This window comes from Gobio gobio (assembly GCF_949357685.1).
Source record: "Gobio gobio genome assembly, chromosome: 23".
NCBI lineage: Eukaryota > Metazoa > Chordata > Actinopteri > Cypriniformes > Gobionidae > Gobio > Gobio gobio.
In genome coordinates, this window is record NC_137119.1 from 19,825,316 (window position 1) to 19,844,035 (window position 18,720).

An 18,720-nucleotide genomic window follows, 5' to 3' on the forward strand; every position below is an offset into this window, starting at 1 on the left:
GATGATCTGGTTTTGTAATTTTTTCCTTTTTTATTCAGAATATTCACAAATGTGTTCGCTAGGGCATGAAATATCTGATATTCCGATTGTCAAATACATGCAAGTGGGAGTATATTGTTGTTTAAACACCTTTTATAACGATTGCGTTAGTTGAGCTGTATGCGCGATGGGCGCTGCCGTGTTAGTTTGTGCCGCAGACGCAGTTCAGAGAATCGGATCTGTTGGATTTACAACCTCTAAGTTTACAACACGTGAATTCATCCACTTCTCCCGAAATACTTAAAAGTAAGTGGCTGGTGAACTGGGAATAGAATAGAGTAAACATTGAAGTTACTTACACAATGTGTATCTGATATGAATAAAACGTGTCGAATTATAATGGAAAGGATTATTATTACCTCTTCCACATCAGTGTGTATTTTACAAACTCTAAATGTATTGTTTTTTTAGTACTTATGTGAATTTATATGTATGAAACCTAAAATAAACAGTATGTGGTTGAAAACACTGAAAAGTTGTGAAATATGACAGCTCTGAACGCACCTGTCTCTGGCTAAATTCAACATTTGAATTTAGCAGTCGATCATGTGATGCACTTGATCATACGCTCCAGGGACCAGCCTAGACTGATTACACCTGTGTGATCGTACGTGCGAAAGGCTTAAAAACAATACATTTTCTGACACAAATTTTTGAAATGTAGGCTTAAATCAAACACATTTTAATTCAGATTCTGGTTTTCACCGAACATGTAGTCATATCGTATTGTATCGATATCGAGATATCTGGCATGAAAATCGACATATGAAATTTTGTCCATATCGTTCAGCCCTACTAGGAAGACACTTCCAGAGTTTAGGTGCTAAATAGGAAAAGGATTGACCGCCTGCAGTTGATTTCGATATTCTCGGTATTCTCAACTGAATGCTGTGACATTTTCTACGATCTGATTATGAGCGAAAACGGCACGTGAAATCTATATTTGTTTTAGTTAGCGCCTGTGCGCCTATTGAGTTTTATTGTTCATAACTCTGTGAGGAACATCGCGGGATCACCGTAAAGGATTAGGTTGACTTTAGACTCATTTTAATCATGAGACTCTGCCGTAAATAATGATTTTCTAGGATCGGAGCGAAAACGCCACGTGAAATCTAAATTAGTTTTTAGTTAGTGGCTGTGCTCATATTAAGCAATTTGTGCAGACTCATCAGAGGGTGAAAATAACGCAACAAGAGCATGTTGAAGGCTTGATCTGAACGTCTCTGAATTTGTAATTGAATTTGTATGCAAAAAATTGTGCTACCCATTCGGTTTCAGTTTCTATTGGCTCTATTGGCTAAACAGAGACATGCAAATGGAAGCGCGGGCGTAGGTCAAAAAGGATTAAAGTTAAATAGTTCTGAACAAATTCTGTCATTTTTACAGAAAAAATATATATATATATAATTTTCATGTAGCGCATTAATTTTACATCAGCCAAGCAACAGTGAGGCAAGCCCCTACACACTAGTTTAAGGTGCATCAAATACACTACACATCCATTTATATAATTTAGAAAAGTGCACTCACTGCACTGTAAAGACTCAGAGAGTGGGAAAAAAAACACTCAGAATTTGTGAAAAAAATGACGTCATGCGCATACATATTGCGTGTTCAGTCTATAGGCGTGTGATGTTTTAGTTTTTTAAAGTGACATTGTCAACTACTGGCCTGACATGCATAATACAGCTTTTTAGTTGTTTTTGTGGATTCTTGTGAAAAGGAATCATTTTTACAACATTGTCGTCTGTACACAAATGTTTTTAGAACATCATTGTCTTGTATGTTTACCCTTAGTCACCTAGTATGAAATTTAGATTTAATTCAAAATGTAGAGAGTTATTAAACAAACTGTCTTTAACCACTACATCCAGCCGCCGCCTTTTAAGTTGGCTTGCATCGTAATTTTTTTTTCGGTTTGTGCTGCAGAAGCACCCAGCTCCAGAGGACTGGCTGTATAAAGAGGCTCGGGGTCTGTTCTTGGAGCCTGAGGTCGTGGACGGCCCATCTGTCGATCTGAAGTGGAACGAACCTGACGAGGAGGGACTAATTCAGTTCATGTGTGCTGAGAAACAGTTCAGGTACAAACCAACTTAAATCTCTGCAAATAATTCTGCCAAAAGGGTGCTGGACTCCTAAAACATCCTGTCTCAAACCTAGAACTACTAACGTCATAAATACTCATTACACTTTAGTTGGTAACACTTTATTTTAGTGTCCTTGTTGCATGTAGTTACTATAGTAGTTACTATAAATTGTGCATACATGTTACATGCAACTAACCCTAAACCACACACTACAGAGAAGTAGACATTTTGCGCCGTCATGTTTCTACAGTAGCCCTAAACGGACAAACTGCTCTACAGAGCGCTAACAACTCTGCTGTCTCATGCTGCGTTCACACCAAACGCGAATTGAGCGTCAAAATCGCGTCTACCGCGTCTAGTTTCACGCGCGAACATTTTGAATGCATTCGCGCGTCCGCAGAGACGCGCGTAGAAATCGAGCGTTTGAAGCGAAATTGACGCGCGTTCAAGGCACTCCAGGAGAAATATGTCATAAAACACCACTCTGCCTCTTTTCATTTTCATTAAACATATATATTAAGCATTAATAGCCACACAAATGTGGTCCAGGCAACTCCTACATTATCTTCACTACATGTATATTTAAATATCCTTAAAATATAAAGTTATGAAACTTCTCTTTGCCCTCAGTCAAAACGATTTGGCAGACAACAAATTATAGATTCATGAGAGCAAAGCTCGGCCGTTAGATCTACACAAAACGAACCACTACAGGACATCAGAGCCAGCGGCAGACGCCAGAAGGACTGGCCGAGGAAAGGCTGCCTTCGCGGGGGTTATGAGCAGTGATTGCCCGCGGGGATCGCCTGGATCTCACAACTCCAAAAACACAAGATCATTTTTTTTTAAATAGGCACTCTCTTTATAAATAAACCACAGACTTGAGCTTTAAACAATTACATTCCCACCTGAAAGAGTCTTAAAACTACATTTTGTGACACAATAGTACTATTTTTAATTTATGCAGGGTTTCTCATACACGTCACTTTACCACGTGACAGCAGCAAGCAGGCTCCTGATTGGTTAACGCGGCGCGAATTGACGCCAAAGTTCAAAATTTTCAACTCGGGCGTCAGACGCGAATTCACTTCAAACGCGGGAATGCACAAAAGCACCATTCGCGTGTAACGCGCGTATCGCGCAAGACGCTCAATTCGCGTCCAATTCGCGCCATTCGCGCGAACTGGACGCGCGAATGAGGCGGATTCGCGTCCTTCGCGCCGCGAGACCTCCAGACGCGCGTCAACGCGCCTTTCCATTGACTTAACATTGAAATCACTCGCGCCAGACACTCTATTCGCGCTTGGTGTGAACGCAGCATCAGACAACGAAATCTTTGTCCTGTGTCGGCCACAGTAGCTTTTCTGTGCTTCGAAAGTGAGGGGTGAGCGGTGCCAATTCGCAACCTCACAACTAGATGCCACTAGGGCTGCACGATATGAGGAAAAGCTGCGATGTGAGATAACATTGTTTAATATTGCGATGACGATATGACTTGCGATAAATATTCAAATGTGAATGTTAGCTATACTGTTCCCATGTCTTAGTGCTTTAATAGGTTGTGTTCAGTGTTGGGCAGTAACGGAATACATGTACCGGCATTACGTATTTAGAATACATATTATGAGTAACTGTATTCCGTTACAGTTACAATTTAAATAGTTGATATTTAGAATACAGTTACATTGTTGAAATCAATGGATGACATTAACCATACTTCTCTGTTTCATGAGTTTATTTACTCTCTAAATAAATTAAGGCAACTCAATGCATTTCTCAGAACGCCCCAATATGAAAACGAAAAAATGCACAGTTTGCGTGATCAGTCACAATGGAGTCGGAGAGGAGCAGTGGGAGCTAGAGGTAGAGATGGAGCCAGAACAACAGAGCCAGGGCAAGAAATCGTTTCTATCTTGGAAATTCAAACAGCATTTCATATTAAAGAAAGAGAAGGGAGAACGAAATATAACACGGCAGTGCAACTGTGCAGTGCCGCGGTGGTTGGGGTGGCGGCTATACACCCACGCACGCCTATATATATTTTTTTTATATAGCCTATATTATATATAAATTCGTTAAATATATTCGTTTATATTTTTTTTTCAAAATGTAGGCTATTTAATTGAGGTAGCCTATATTATATATAATAGGCTACCTCAATTAAATAGCCTACATTTAAAAAAAAAAAAAAAAAAAATATATATATATATATATATATATATATATATAATATATATATATATAATATATATATATATTATATATATATATATTATATATATATATATATATATATATATATATATATATATATATATATATATATATATATATATATATAATATATATATAATATATATATATAGATGTATGTATGTGTGTATGTATATATATGTATGTGTATATATATATATATATATATGTGTGTATATATATGTATATATGGCTCAAACATGCGTGTTTATTTAAGTAGGCCAACTTCCGTCAGTGAAACAACAAACTACAGTCTGTAAAACATTTAAATAAATATCTGTAAATAATCGAAATATAAATAGTATAAGTATAAATATTAGTTAAAGAAAAAATTTGTTTATTTCCTCACAGACGTGCGTCATGCCTCTTTGCGCTGAAAGGGAAGACACAAGCAGGAAAGAAGCATCGTTTTCTAATATCTTAATGCTTTCTCCTGATGTTCCAAAACTGATAGGCTACTTGTAGTAAAATGTGAAGAACGAAATTATCTTCCGCAGGGTCAAGAACTGAGGCTTTGTTTGATTATGCGCTTTGAGAGAAAGCGAAACTAAAATCTCCGGCGTGTATGATTCATAGACTTGGTCAAGTTTATGTGTATAGCATTTCATACAGTATGAAATACGCTATACACATAAACTTGACCAAGTCTAATAGCAGCACAAACTGTGTTAAATAAAGTAAAGTTTGAAGTAAAATGTATCTGTCCTACTCAGTTTTCTACTTTACCACAGTAAACGATGTGAATATAGCCTAGGCTACTCCTAAATTAATCAAACAAGGAAGACACGTTTAATACCCTGTGAGAGACGTAAATGAAGATTTGGGGAAACAAATAAGAGATTCCATGTCCAGTAGAATAAAATGGAGTAAGCCTAAGCCTATTGTTAAATTCGAGGAAAATCGTGTGACCAGATAGCAAAACGCAAGCAATCTTAAATTTGTCTCACCACACAAAGCCTCCTCTCTCGTTCGGCATTAATCCTTATGTTTCCATGGCTGCGATGTAACATTTAATTGCAAACCTATTATTTATTTTGTAAATGAAGCGTTGTGCTTCACTCGTGTCATTAATATTCACGTAAAACAGCATTCACAAACAAAAAAAGGTGTTTTGGCCGACCACCACCGGTGCCCTGCTTGGTTGACGTGCAACTTTACATTCTCCTATGCGCTGATTTACTAGCCCAAGCGCCGTTGGCCCCGTTGACGGCAGATATTTTATAATATATGTTTAGTAAGCAGGATTTGATGGCCGCATTCCTAGACTTATAAAATGCAATTCAATGTGAAAGTAATCCAAGTATTCAGAATACGTTGCTCAGATTGGCGCATGTAATAAGCTGTTTTCCCTTATTCATCGTATCAGGCTGTCAGTTGCGATGTGTTCATCGCGCGAGTTCATATCGCGATGACGATGAAAATTCGATGTATCGTTCAGCCCTAGATGCCACTAAAACATTTTTGCACATTTAATTAGCATGTTCTTACTATAGAATTAGGAGTTTACTGTCAAGTAACATGTATAAAAAGGACACTGTAAAGTGTTAACAAACTTTGTGTAAATTAACAGCTATTACTAATATAAAGCTCTGGAAAAATTAAGAGACCACTTAAAATTGATTTCTCAATGTTAAGTGGTCTCAATTTTTTCCAGAGCCGTATATATCTAAATGGTTACAAACCATTTGCAGAAGCAGCTTGTGATGTATGCCACATTAGGGCTTTGGATATTGAATGGCTTGTACACGTGGCATGTTTATTTGTGTAAAAGATTTGACGATACTTTTGGCAAGCATCAGCTCTGGCACAAAAACCAACACCATTTTGGTGGAAAGCAGCGAAATAAAGTCTGTTGTGCTGTGAGATGGAACAAATAAAGGTGAAATTGTTATTTTGTATTATTTTGGTTATGTTCTCACAGCAGCAGATTATGTTTATCAGATGTGTTGAATTTGTGTGTTGTCAGTGAGGATCGTATCCGCAACGGCTGTAAGAAGATCATGAAGAGTAGACAAGGGAGCACCCAGGGCAGGCTGGACACGTTCTTTTCTGTAACCGGATCAATCTCTTCTAAACGCAAGGTATAATAATACTTGCATGATTGAGTTTATGGTAATTTAGTTAATGTCTTCATTAATTTTGTAATTTGTAAAATATATATTTTTCTGTTACATAGGAGCCTGAAATAAAAGGATCTGCCAAAAAGAAACAGAAAACAAGTGCTACGCCAGGCAAATTTAAGAAGGGCAAATGAAAGCGATTTCAGCCAGAGAAGTTCAGAGCTGGTCATGCCCCTTAACAGTCATTTCATATTGACAAACAAAAACATGAGAACATTACCTATAAGTATTTTAATAAACTTGGGGGAAATAAGTTTTAAATGCCCTGTTATTCTGCTTTCTGTACCACCTTGAATAAAGATAACTATTTAATTATATGTTTTTTGTTTTTTTGTGTGGTTTTTGAAGAAATTCTGTCTTGGTTGAAGAGAGCACTTCTCTAAACACTAATATTTTTGTTCCCAGACCTACTCCGGGGGGGGGTATTCCAGAAAGCAGGTTGTGGCATACCTGGGTATGTTTAAGAGTAAGTAAGCGTATAACCTCAACTTTCAATTCCAAAAACGGAGGTAACTTTCAGGGTATGTAAGTAACCATAGCAACTCACTCTCTGAACATAACCTGCTCCGTAGCAAATTATGTTCCAGGGTTAGTTTGCTTAAGAGGTATTCAGATGTGTGTAATATAGTTAATATAGTTAAATTAATATAACCAAATTTGTTTCAGTTTATAATATACAATATTATATATTAATTCTAAAGAATTAGAATAAAATATTTTATAACAAGGTAATGATTAAATGTTAATTCAATTCAAATATATTTATTATTTATTGTCTCACACATGGATCTACATTCAATTAATTAGCATCAAACAAACAATATAATCCTAATTCTCAGTGAATAAAGATTACTTCTTAAACGAAGACATAGAAAAAATGATTGCACAACCACCAAAAAGGTGGCGACGTGCACTAAATAGGTTATGTAAATCACCATAAAAAAAAAGTAAAATGGGGCACTTTTTCTTAAGGTCTGTTTCCATGGTGAATCATCGATTTGTCGCTCTGTTGAGAAGGTCTTGTCGGTTCCCGGTTAACATACTCTGAGTTGTCTGAACTTACTCACGTTTGGAACCAGCATACCTCGAGTAAGCAAGGTTTGGGTTAATCAACCGACAGTTCAAGGTATATGTGATGGCAAGTTAACCTTGCTTTCTGGAATACCCCCCTAGTTAAACCAGATCTCTAACCGCCACTGAATACAAAATACAAACGGTAACTGCGACTTCTCACAATTCAGACTTTTTCATAAAATTATATATTTACATCTTGCAATTCTGTCTTGTATATCAGAATTGCATGATATAAACTCGCAACTGCAAGTTATAAAGTCAGAATCAAAACTCAAGTTTATATCTCAATTCTGGTTGTATTTAAAGCTATTGTGAGTTTATTTCCCGCAATTCTGAGAAAAGTCAGAATTGTGAGTCACAATTATCTTTTACATGTTTTGTTTATTCCATAGCATTAACAAGCTTCCATGCTAACCACTATACTACAATGCACTATTATTTCAGAACAGTAAGCATCAACTAAAGCTTCTCTGTTCTTTGTTGCTGGGTTGATAAACAGGTTTGCATGAGGAAGCGCAACAGACTGTTGTTTAATGTAGGCAAAAAAAAACCTGTTACATGATGTTCTAGTGCTGAAGTGCAGAAAGGATTTAAGTAAATGTAAAAGGTCAATTGATCGTGTATATGCATGTTTTACAGAAATGGGCATTTGGTTCATTTTAATTTGGTAAAGTTAAATGCTGCACCTGTTGGAAGTACACATGGGAACTCCTGGAAACGGTTAACTTCTGCATCATTACTCTGTCTGAAAACTTGTAGTCAGGTTCACAGAAATCCACTGTTCTGTGAGGAAATTGTGCTGGACTTCTGTTTTACTCTGAATGAACGACGGACTGTACTTCTGTAGGTGAGGCTTTCCTATCAATTTGTTGTGTCTTTCACATTTCAGACTTCCAATGTAGAAATATTTTCATGTGAATATAACTTTTTAGAGCCTATATCTATCAAAAAAGTGTGGGATCCATGTAAAGTGTAGATTGAGAACTGTTTTTGTGTTTGTACCTACAGCACTTGAGATGTCTGTCTTTCCTTTCATGGTTTGTCTGTTCTTCCTCTATCAACTTGTACTGGTATCTTCAAGTGAGTCAGCTCCTTGTGCTGTATAACAAATTAAAATCGCATTAAAAAGATTTTGTACTACACTTTTGTTAAACAAATGAATGTAAAGTCTGTATGTTTTACTTACTGTTTTCAGATGGTGCATATTATGCACAATTGCCTGAAAGAATAAGGGCACTGAGCGGCTCTTGTGTGCAGATACCTTGTACATTTGATGTGCCAGAGGATAAACTGAAGAATGCAGAAAGTACATTTGGCTTCTGGATAAAGACGGGGCATCTTTTTAAAAATCCCCCGAATTTGGTGGTTTTTAATGGAAGTGCAAACATCATCAACGGATTTAGTCATATAGAGATACTTGGAAATCTTAGTCAGCGTGAATGTACCACTGTTTTCTATGATGTGATGAAGAATCATTCAGACAATTACTACTTCAGGGTGGAAATGTATCCTAAAAATGTGAATTGGTTCTACACATATGAGTTCTACCCCGTCAACATTTCTGTCTCAGGTATGTGGGTCTCCACTGTAAACTATATTGTTCTGTTAAGCTATCAAAATTATTCTGTGATTTTATGATAATCGTGGAGTTATTTCATAAATTCCTCTATAATTGGTAATCTTTGTCACGTCTTTCAATTTAATATATTCTCATACCTTAAATTAGTAAAATGCCTTAAGTTGCTTCAGAAGATGATTCAGTCAATAGAGTTTTTCTTTCCTTATTTTCTTTTTCTTTACATTTTCCATTCAGGCTTTTAAATTTGACAGATTAGATCAAATAAAGTATGGCTGTATACACACTGGTATCTTAAATTAAAGTATGGTCATTTATATTTGTTTACAGATGTATATTATGGCATCAACTCATTATAAACTTATGCGCAACTTTAGTTTCGTTTGTTTGCTGACATTGCAGGGTGTTCTAAATGAATGCATTTTGTTAATTTTATTTCCATTACTGGTTGAAACTCTTCACATCCTGATAGCAATCAATAATAGATAGGGCTAATTATATATATATATTTGTTTTTACATACACCGATCAGGCATAACATTATGACCGGTGATGACAGGTGAAGTGAATAACGCTGATTATCTCTTCATCATAGCACCTGTTAGTGGGTGGGATATATTAGGCAGCAAGTGAACATTTCGTCCTCAATTAATGTTAGAAGCAGGAAAAATGGGCAAGTGTACTGATTTGAGCAAGTTTGACAAGGGCCAAATTGTGATGGCTAGTCGACCAGGTCAGAGCATCTCCACAACTGCAGCTCTTGTGGGGTGTTCCCGGTCTGCAGTGGTCAGTATCTATCAAAAGTGGATCAAGGAAGGAATAGTGGTGAACCGGCGACAGGGTCATGGGCGGCCAAGGCTCATTGATGCATATGGGGAGCGAAGGCTGACCCGTGTGGTCCGATTAAACAGACGAGCTACTGTAGCTCAAATTGCTCAAGAAGTTAATGCTGGTTCTGATAGAAAGGTGTCAGAATACATAATGCATCGCAGTTTGTTTTGCGAATGGGGCTACATAGCCACAGACCACTCAGGGTGCCCATGCTGACCCCTGTCCACTGCAGAAAGTGCCAACATTGGGCACGTGAGCATCAGAACTGGACCACAGAGCAATGGAAGAAGGTGGCCTGGTCTGATGAATCATGTTTTCTTTTTCATGAAGATGTTTTCTTAATGCTAAATGCTTTTCGTCACGCTAAAGAGTCATGTGTATCTTTTGAATGACATACGACCATGCGTTCATGAAGTGGGATTTTTTTCAGTGATTTAAACATTAAGATAAGATCCACTCTGTTCTTCACATAAAGATATCATATGGCTTCAGAAGACTTGGAATGCAACATTTGTAATTTTTCCAAGATAAATCTTTTCATTACTACTGGAGCTGTCAGTTTCATGCACGTGGGGAGCGAAGGCTGGCCCGTTTGGTCCAATTAAACAGACGAGCTACTGTAGCTCAAATTGCTTAAGTTGTTAATGCTAGTTTATTAAACTGCAAGCACAAACTTTACAAAAGCGTCATCCCTTCCAGCACACTATGTCCAAATTCACTTACTCGTTTTCATTCAATCCTTCAAGTGACATATATTAGTGGAGTAATGTAGGGAATAGTGAATGAGGTTATACACACAGCAATTGTTTTCACCCAAAAATATAAAATGTTGTCATCATTTACTCACCCCCATGTAATTCCAAACCTGTAAGACATTGGTTAATCTTAACCACAAATTAAAATATTTTAATGAAATTTGAGATTTCTGTCCCTCCATTGACAGCTACACAACTACCAATTTGACGCTTCAGAAAGTTCATAAAGAGATCGTAAAACTAATCCATATGAATTGAGCGTATGTTTTTTTTTAATTGAGCATGCATATACATTTTCTGAAGAGACACGATAACTTTATATGAACAGATTTTATTTAGGCTTTTATTCACATATAAACATTAATCAACTCGCCCATCAGATATGTTTTAAATGGAAGCTCAAGCGTGTTTGCTTGATGTGAGAAAACCAATGAGGTTCATTCTTGTGTTAAACAGCACATTTGAGCTTCTACAAGAACAAATGAGGTTTGTTCTCACTCATCAAGCAAGTACAGTTGAGCTTCTGTTTATTTTTGCTAATAAATGTTTATGTGAATCAACCCGTCGACTCCCAAGGTGTCAAAAACTGAAGCATGGTCAACTGCCTTTCGTGTCACAATTAAGGCGTTAAAGATACCCATAGGCGTCACGGAATCAACGAACAGAGAACTTCATTGCTTTCGATGAGAAACCTTTGGAGTCATACACAGACGCATTGGACATGGGAATGTTATCATCATGAGGAAATTATATATTGGGTTATAATTTTGCCATTATGAAATGTTGGGTTTGTGATTCTCAATTTTATCAGGCAGCATGATTTAATTTACATGTATTTATTTTATTTACACTGTCTCATGACCAACTGCGTCATTACGCCAGCTTTGATTTAAATAGCATTGGCTTGTCGTGTGTCTCGTGACCAATTGCGTCATGCTAAAGAGTCGGTGTATCTTTTGAATGACTGAGTGTATGACTGCGTGCGTTCACGAAGAGGGATTATTTTCAGCGATTAAAATATTAAGATCCACTCTGTTCTTCACATAAAGATATTGTATGGCTTCAGAAGACTTGGAATGCAACATTTTTAATACTTTTATACTGTTTTTGGTCAGTTTTTACAATAAATATCTTTGTTTGCCTGTTACGTGTTGTTGTGAAGTGGGTATGTTTAGAGTTGGAAAGAAATGAAATGTCGCATGATATGATGCATAAGGCAAACAAATGAAATCAGTGGAGTTCCCTTTTTGTTTATACCGTGACGCCTTGGGTTCTATTTAGCTTCTTAGTTTTAACGCCTTGGGAGTGAGAATGGGTTGGAATAAAAACCCAAATTCAATCTGCTCATCATATAAACGATCAAGTCTCATCAGAAAATTTGGACTAAACCACTCGATTCATATGGATTAGCCTTACAATTAGTTGCGTGGACTGTCAGTGGAGGGACAGAAATCTCTCAGATTTCATTTCAAATATCTTCATTTGTGTTTCAAAGATGAACGAAAGTCTTATGGGTTTGGAATGACATGAGGGTTAGTAATTGATTTTTTTTTGTTTTTTTGTGAAGTAACCCTTTAATGGCATTTTATACCATGTACTTTTTGCCCTGTAGATTCACCACAACCTCTTATCCTTAAACCCAATGCTCAGAAAGAAGTGATGGAGAACACAACAGTCAATCTGAACTGCTCTGCTGAAGCCCCCTGCCCCAAACATCCTCCTACAATATCCTGGACCAACATCCCTGAATCTGCCCACATTACAACACAGTTACAGGAGAAACCTGATAAAACCCATTTAATGTTTTCACACATGACCTTCGAAGCTTCATACATGGATCACAAAAAGAACATCTCCTGCACTGCTACATATGCAAGAAATTCTTCTAATGACTCTACTGTGGAGACCACCGTGATGCTACGAGTCCTGTGTAAGAGACTTGGGAGTAGTTTTGCTCCGTTATTATTATTATTATTATTATGTTTAGATTTGTAATATTATTGCATGTCGTTTATCTAAAGAAGTTTGTATTTTGTCCCCAAGTTCCTCCAAAAGAAACTCACATCACCATCGATCCATCTGCTTCAGTCTCTGTTGGCACTAATGTGACTTTGACCTGCAAAAGCAAAGCCAGTCCATCAAATAACATGACCTTCTCCTGGCACAAACGTGGGCAGGACAATCAGCTGGATTTAGGGGAACAACTGACCTTTACTGTAAATAGTGGAGGCTGGTACTTTTGCATAGCAAAGAATGAACATGGTATTCAAATGTCAAAGGAGATCCAGCTGATTGTGGGAGGTGAGTTTATTTCTATATACAGATACTAAACATTATCTGATGATAATCAGGTTACTCCAGTTTTATGATTGAATTTTATTTTTAAATTACCTGCTATTGACCAACTAATTTTGCTTTCTTCTTTTCTAGCTGGCTCTGTTTCATTAGAATCACTGTCTTTGATCATTGGCTGTGTAGTAGGAGTTTCAGCATTTCTGCTGCTATTTCTTCTGATAACACTTTTCCTAAGGTAAGCAGTTAGATGTTGAATTGTATGGAATAGAGAATAAATGAATTCAGACCTGTCATTTCACTTTGAAACATAACGTATCAAATCTGGTTTTCACAATATGGTGGTCCGTTATGTATTTTATGGATTTCTGCTTTTACTATTAATACAGAGTGCAAAGGGTAAAGGCATCCACTATTAGGGAAACCAACGTCTCAGATCAGGTATGTTTTACATTCTTTTAGCAGATCACGTTACTGCCATTTCAAACAGGAAGTGCCATAATAAGCAGATATCAATACCTTGCATTTACATAATGGTTTATTATGTACAGAAACCAAGGACAGTGGATCCACATAAACAGTCATTTATTAGATCACGTTACTGCCATTTCAAACAGGAAGTGCCATAATAAGCAGATATCAATACCTTGCATTTATATAATGGTTTATTATGTACAGAAACCAAGGACAGTGGATCCACATAAACAGTCATATATTATGTCTGCTCTTTCAGGGTCTGGAAAAACAAGTGCAGATTAGCTCCATTTATGCTAATGGTGCTTTTGTGTCGGGTGAAGAGCTAGAGATGCCAAAGGATGAGAATGACATAGTGCACTATGGAGAGATTGACTTCTCCACTCCCCAAACCAAAAGCACCACAGTGAAGAGTTCAGGACAAGAGACGCTATATGCAGAGGTCAGAGGCCCAGAGAAGGAGATGAACCAGGATTAGTTTACATTAGAATAAATGGCTTGAGTAAATGGCTGTGTAAATGTAGTATGTATGTCTTGGCTTGGCTTGACTTGGCTTGGCTCGTTGCATATGTGTATTGTCTTCCTGTATGGAAATAAAACATTTAACAACTTTATAAAAACAAATTAAATACAATTTTTTTTTTAAATTATATATACACTCTAAAAAATGCTGTGTTAAAAATAACCCAAGTTGGGTTGAAAATGGACTAACCCAGCAATTGGGTTGTTTTAACTCAGCGATTGGGTTGTTTTAAGCAAACATTTAACCCAACAGTTGGGTTAAAACGACCCATTCACTGGGTTAAAACAACCAATTCACTGCATTTTTTAGAGTATATATATTACTTTATATCACATAAATTATTTTTTCTCATAGTGATAGTCCGTCTTCCAGTCAGGTGTTTAAATGCCTCAATCTTAAGTATTCTGTAATTATAAACTTGATTTATGTTTTTTTTTGGTCCTGTTACTTTGTTCCAATTTTCTTCATTCTGTCCTGCCTAAATGGTAATTCAAACATCTGATTATCATCCTAACCCTATGTCAGTGCATGCTTGTGTTTTACTCACAGATGAGCAAAAATATTAAAATTAGTGTTTTGTTTTTTTGGTAAAGGGGTGGCAGAGCAAATGTATTTGTATGCTTTTCTAGCTTAGAATATTACACCCAGTTAAGTAGAATTTATTTTAATTTTTTTATTATTATTATTTTTTACCAATTTTTTTTTCGGGTAAAATTGTGTATATTTGTGCAGTACAACTCTAGATTATTTTAAATTAAATTGATTTCAGTCAGAGGAGTTAAGAGCAGATCTTAAACACCTTTTACTGTCAGGTTATATCATATTGAGGAACAACTAAAACAAAAAAAAGAACAACATTAGCCATCGAAATTTTGAAGACCTTCCTGTGAAGATTTAAATGCTTAAAAACGTTTTTTTTTTTTTTTTAATAAAGATAATTATTTAATAATGATAGTAGATTGTGTTTTGTGGAAGTGAACAGACTTAAATATGAATGCTGCTGTATTTTATCTCACACTGAACAATGAACTGAATGAACACCAGACTTAAATACTCAGAGGAGCTAATGAGTTTAATAATAGGACAACAGTTGAACGGAATCAAGAACCAAAGGAACACATACATAGAAACTTGACATGACTGAACAGGAACAGAACCAAATAGGAACAAAACATAATCTTGACACCTTATTAGGTAATCAATAATTACTGAATTACTGTCCATAAGCCGGAACTCGAACTCTGATCATTCTAGCTGCCCACAAGACTATCAGTGCAGATTATAGAAAATATTATTTTCAACAAGACCGCAATGTTATATTCTCCATCTTTCAATGCATTTTGCCTGTACATAAATTAACCTCTATGTTATGTCATCTCAGATTAAAATCTATAAATCAAAATGTGGTAACACTAGTATGGGGAACACATATTTACTATTAAAGGGTTAGTTCACCCAAAAATGAAAATTCTGTCATTAATTACTTACCCTCATGTCATTCGACACCCGTAAGACCTCCGTTCATCTTCGGAACAGAAATGAAGATATTTTAGTTGAAATCTGATGGCTCTGAAAGGCCTCCATTGGCACAATGGCACTTTACACTCTCAAGACCCTTAAAAGGTACTAAAGACGTCGTTACAAAGTCCATCTCACTACAGTGGTTCTAAAATAACTTTATGAATTGGCGATAATAGTTTTTGTGCGCAAAAAAACCCTAAATAACGACTTACATAGTGATGACGATTTAAAAACAAGGCATCATGAAGCTTCGAAGCGTTATGAATCAGCGAGCCGATTCATGATTCGGATCGCGTGTCAAACCGCTAAACTGCTGAAATTTGGCGATTCAAACCGCTGAATTGACTCGCTGATTCATAACGCTTCGAAGCTTCATGATGCCTTGTTTTGAAATCGTCATCACTATGTAAGTCGTTATTTAGGGTTTTTTTGCGCACAAAAACTATTATCGCCGATTCATAAAGTTATTTTAGAACCACTGTAGTGAGATGGACTTTGTAACGACGTCTTTAGTACCTTTTAAGGGTCTTGAGAGTGAACCGTGCCATTGTGCCGATGGAGGCCTTTCAGAGCCATCAGATTTCAACTAAAATATCTTAATTTCTGTTCCGAAGATGAACGGAGGTCTTACGGGTGTCGAACGACATGAGGGTAAGTAATTAATGACAGAATTTTCATTTTTGGGTGAACTAACCCTTTAACTACAAATTTTGCTTCAATAAATGTACTGCTAATAAAAGTAGTTTTTATAGCATTTAAGTTTAGGTATTGGGTAGGATTAAGGGATGGTCACATTTGCATTTCATTTGCATTACATTATCAGAGAGTGGCCTATTTCTTTTTGGTTTTGAATTGTTTCGTTTAAAATTTTTCAAGATCGTCAAACATTTGTCCAAAACATGTCCAAATGTTGTCCCAACTTTACAAATTGAGTTATTTGAACAAACATTTTTTACAATGTTGTGCCAGTCCCCTGCTTCTGTTGGACTGATGGGCCGAAGTCATCACTGGTCCACTGCTGCATTTTTCCAGTTGCCAAAAAATATAAATATTACTTTCAGTAATGCATTCAGAGCATTGACTTGTAGAGTAGAATAAGTTATTACATTTCTTACAAGGTCAGAAACAAAAACAATACTTTATGATCAAGCCTGGTTTATTTAACTCCTTGTCATCATATCTTGGTCATAGACTTTTAGTTACACTATATTGCCAAAAGTATTGGGACACCCCTTCAAATCATTGAATTCAGCTGTTTCAATCACTTCTATGGCCAAAGGTGTATAAAATCAAGCACCTAGGCATGCAGACTGCTCTACAAACATTAGTGAAAGAATGGGTCGCTCTCAGGAGCTCAGGGAATTCAAGTGTGGTACCGTGATATGTTGCTACTTGAGCAATAAATCCATTCGTGAAATTTCCTCACTACTAAATATTCCACGGTCAATTGTTAGTGGTATTATAACAAATTGGAAGCAATTGGGAACAACAGCTACTCCGCCATGAAGTGGAAGGCCATGTAAAATCACAGAGCGGGGTCAGCGCATGCCGCTGTCAATAGCTACACACCTCCAAACTTCATGTGGCCTCCAGATTAGCTCAAGAACAGTGCTTAGAGAGCTTCATGGAATGGGTTTCCATGGCCGAGCAGCTGCATCCAAACCTTACATCACCAGGTGCAATGCAAAGTGTGGGATGCAGTGGTGTAAAGTACGCTGCCACTGGACTCTAGAGCAGTGGAGACGTGTTCTCTGGAGTGATGAATCACGCTTCTCTGTCTAGCAATCCAATGGACGAGTCTGGGTTTGGAGGTTACTAGAAGAACGGTACTTGCCTGACTGCATTGTGCTAAGTGTAAAGTTTGGTGGAGGGGGGATTATGGTGCGGGGTTGTTTTTCAGGGGTTGGGCTTGGACCCTTAGTTCCACTGAAAGGAACTTTTAATGCTTCGGCATACCAAGACATTTTGGATAATTTCATGTGCAATTTCAAGCAAGGTCCATAAAGACATAGATGAGTGAGTTTGGTGTGGAGAAACTTGACTGGCCTGCACAGAGTCCAGACCTCAACCCGATAGAACACCTTTCGGATGAGTTAAAACGGAGACTGCAAAAGCTTTCTTTACAGACTCCTAAAAGCCTTCACAGAAGAGTTGAAGCTGTTGTGAAGCCTGCAAAGGGTGGGCCAACTCCATATTTCACACAGGCTTTCTTTCTAAATCGTTTAATACTGTCCGTCTTGCCGCAGGCCGTCTTGATGCCCTAAGCGTAATGCATCAGTGAATCAAGCCAGTGACTAAAACGATAAACTTCACATTTTTTCTGTTAGTAGCATGAAACAAATCCGTTATTTAAATGATTAAACTACAGAAAGCAATCAAAGAACACTCTCTTTATAATGTTCGGAACTGTCAATCACACGTCGCGAGTGTATCTGCACATTTGCCCAAACTGCCATTATAATGAATGATGCTGTTATGCTGCACAAAGCTCTTACTGTATTCATGTCGATGTCGTGTTTGCTGTTAGTTGTGGTGAAAGCATTTTGTGAGAGAAAAAGCGTTGCAATGACTAGATCACTGCATTCACACGATCAACAGATTGCCTGTGTACTCAATGCTCATCACTGCAGCTTTTCATGTGATGGGAATAGATCTAAAAATAATGCTATAATCAACACTTTGACGATTCGTTCATCTCGACGGCTGTGATGGTAATAAAAACGTTGTAACATGTGGAACCCTCTCGAAAACTTTTACTAAGTTCGTAGAATAAGGAGGAAGAAGACAGGGTCGTATGACTGGGACTTGTGTTTATTCAGTTTATTCAGATACAAACAAAATAAACTTGCGCTCTCAACAACTCGGTACAGTATAACTTTCTAAGCAATCTTGCTCCCGGTCTCTCTGGTCCACATGCAGTCCGTCTCTCTCTCTCTGGCAGGCACGCAGACCTCGCTAAACCACGCCCCCTCCGCCACATAATCTAATACTCATTTCAAATGCAAAGATGTCAGCCAATCACAACAGTGGGCGTTTTCACTGAAGTCTCACAGCAGACACGTCCCTTCAAACAGAGCATTCAAGCCAGAGGGCTAATATCAGTATCGAAAAAATGCTTTTTATTTCTAAATTATGACATTTTTTGATGTAAAAACAATACTAACAATATAACTAC

At 37.1% G+C, this 18,720-nt stretch overlaps 2 protein-coding genes across 3 annotated transcripts in view; both read left to right on the forward strand.

Annotated features, from left to right (window-relative positions):
* The window catches only part of fen1 (flap structure-specific endonuclease 1), a 16,605-nt gene extending 9,790 nt beyond the window's left edge, over nucleotides 1–6,815 (forward strand). The window contains exons 10-12 of the mRNA XM_079806198.1: nucleotides 1,969–2,120; nucleotides 6,346–6,460; nucleotides 6,556–6,815. Coding sequence (XP_079662324.1) covers nucleotides 1,969–2,120; nucleotides 6,346–6,460; nucleotides 6,556–6,633 — 345 coding nt within the window. The 3' untranslated portion in view covers nucleotides 6,634–6,815. The remainder of the gene's footprint in view (nucleotides 1–1,968; nucleotides 2,121–6,345; nucleotides 6,461–6,555) is intronic.
* A 1,195-nt stretch (nucleotides 6,816–8,010) lies between these two features.
* Nucleotides 8,011–14,976, forward strand: LOC307119357 (sialic acid-binding Ig-like lectin 13). 2 transcript variants are annotated; one of them, XM_079805584.1, is made up of 8 exons: nucleotides 8,011–8,420; nucleotides 8,582–8,653; nucleotides 8,769–9,143; nucleotides 12,348–12,665; nucleotides 12,779–13,036; nucleotides 13,184–13,265; nucleotides 13,417–13,468; nucleotides 13,761–14,116. In XM_079805584.1, the coding sequence occupies exons 2-8, from the start codon at nucleotides 8,590–8,592 to the stop codon at nucleotides 13,977–13,979; spliced, it is 1,368 nt and encodes a 455-aa protein (XP_079661710.1). In that variant the 5' UTR covers nucleotides 8,011–8,420; nucleotides 8,582–8,589; the 3' UTR covers nucleotides 13,980–14,116. The 2 variants fall into 2 exon arrangements, with proteins under 2 accessions (XP_079661710.1, XP_079661709.1); XM_079805583.1 differs by having other exon boundaries at nucleotides 8,060–8,420; nucleotides 13,166–13,265; nucleotides 13,761–14,976.
* Nucleotides 14,977–18,720: the final 3,744 nt, after the last annotated feature.

Bases quoted from the DNA above. Each gene is read 5' to 3' on its own strand.
- LOC307119357 (XM_079805583.1), top strand. From the start codon at position 8,590: ATGTCTGTCTTTCCTTTCATGGTTTGTCTGTTCTTCCTCTATCAACTT. The intron at 8,654-8,768 runs GTGAGTCAGCTC...TACTGTTTTCAG, and splicing joins ACTTGTACTGGTATCTTCAA to ATGGTGCATATTATGCACAA. The intron at 13,469-13,760 runs GTATGTTTTACA...CTGCTCTTTCAG, and splicing joins AAACCAACGTCTCAGATCAG to GGTCTGGAAAAACAAGTGCA.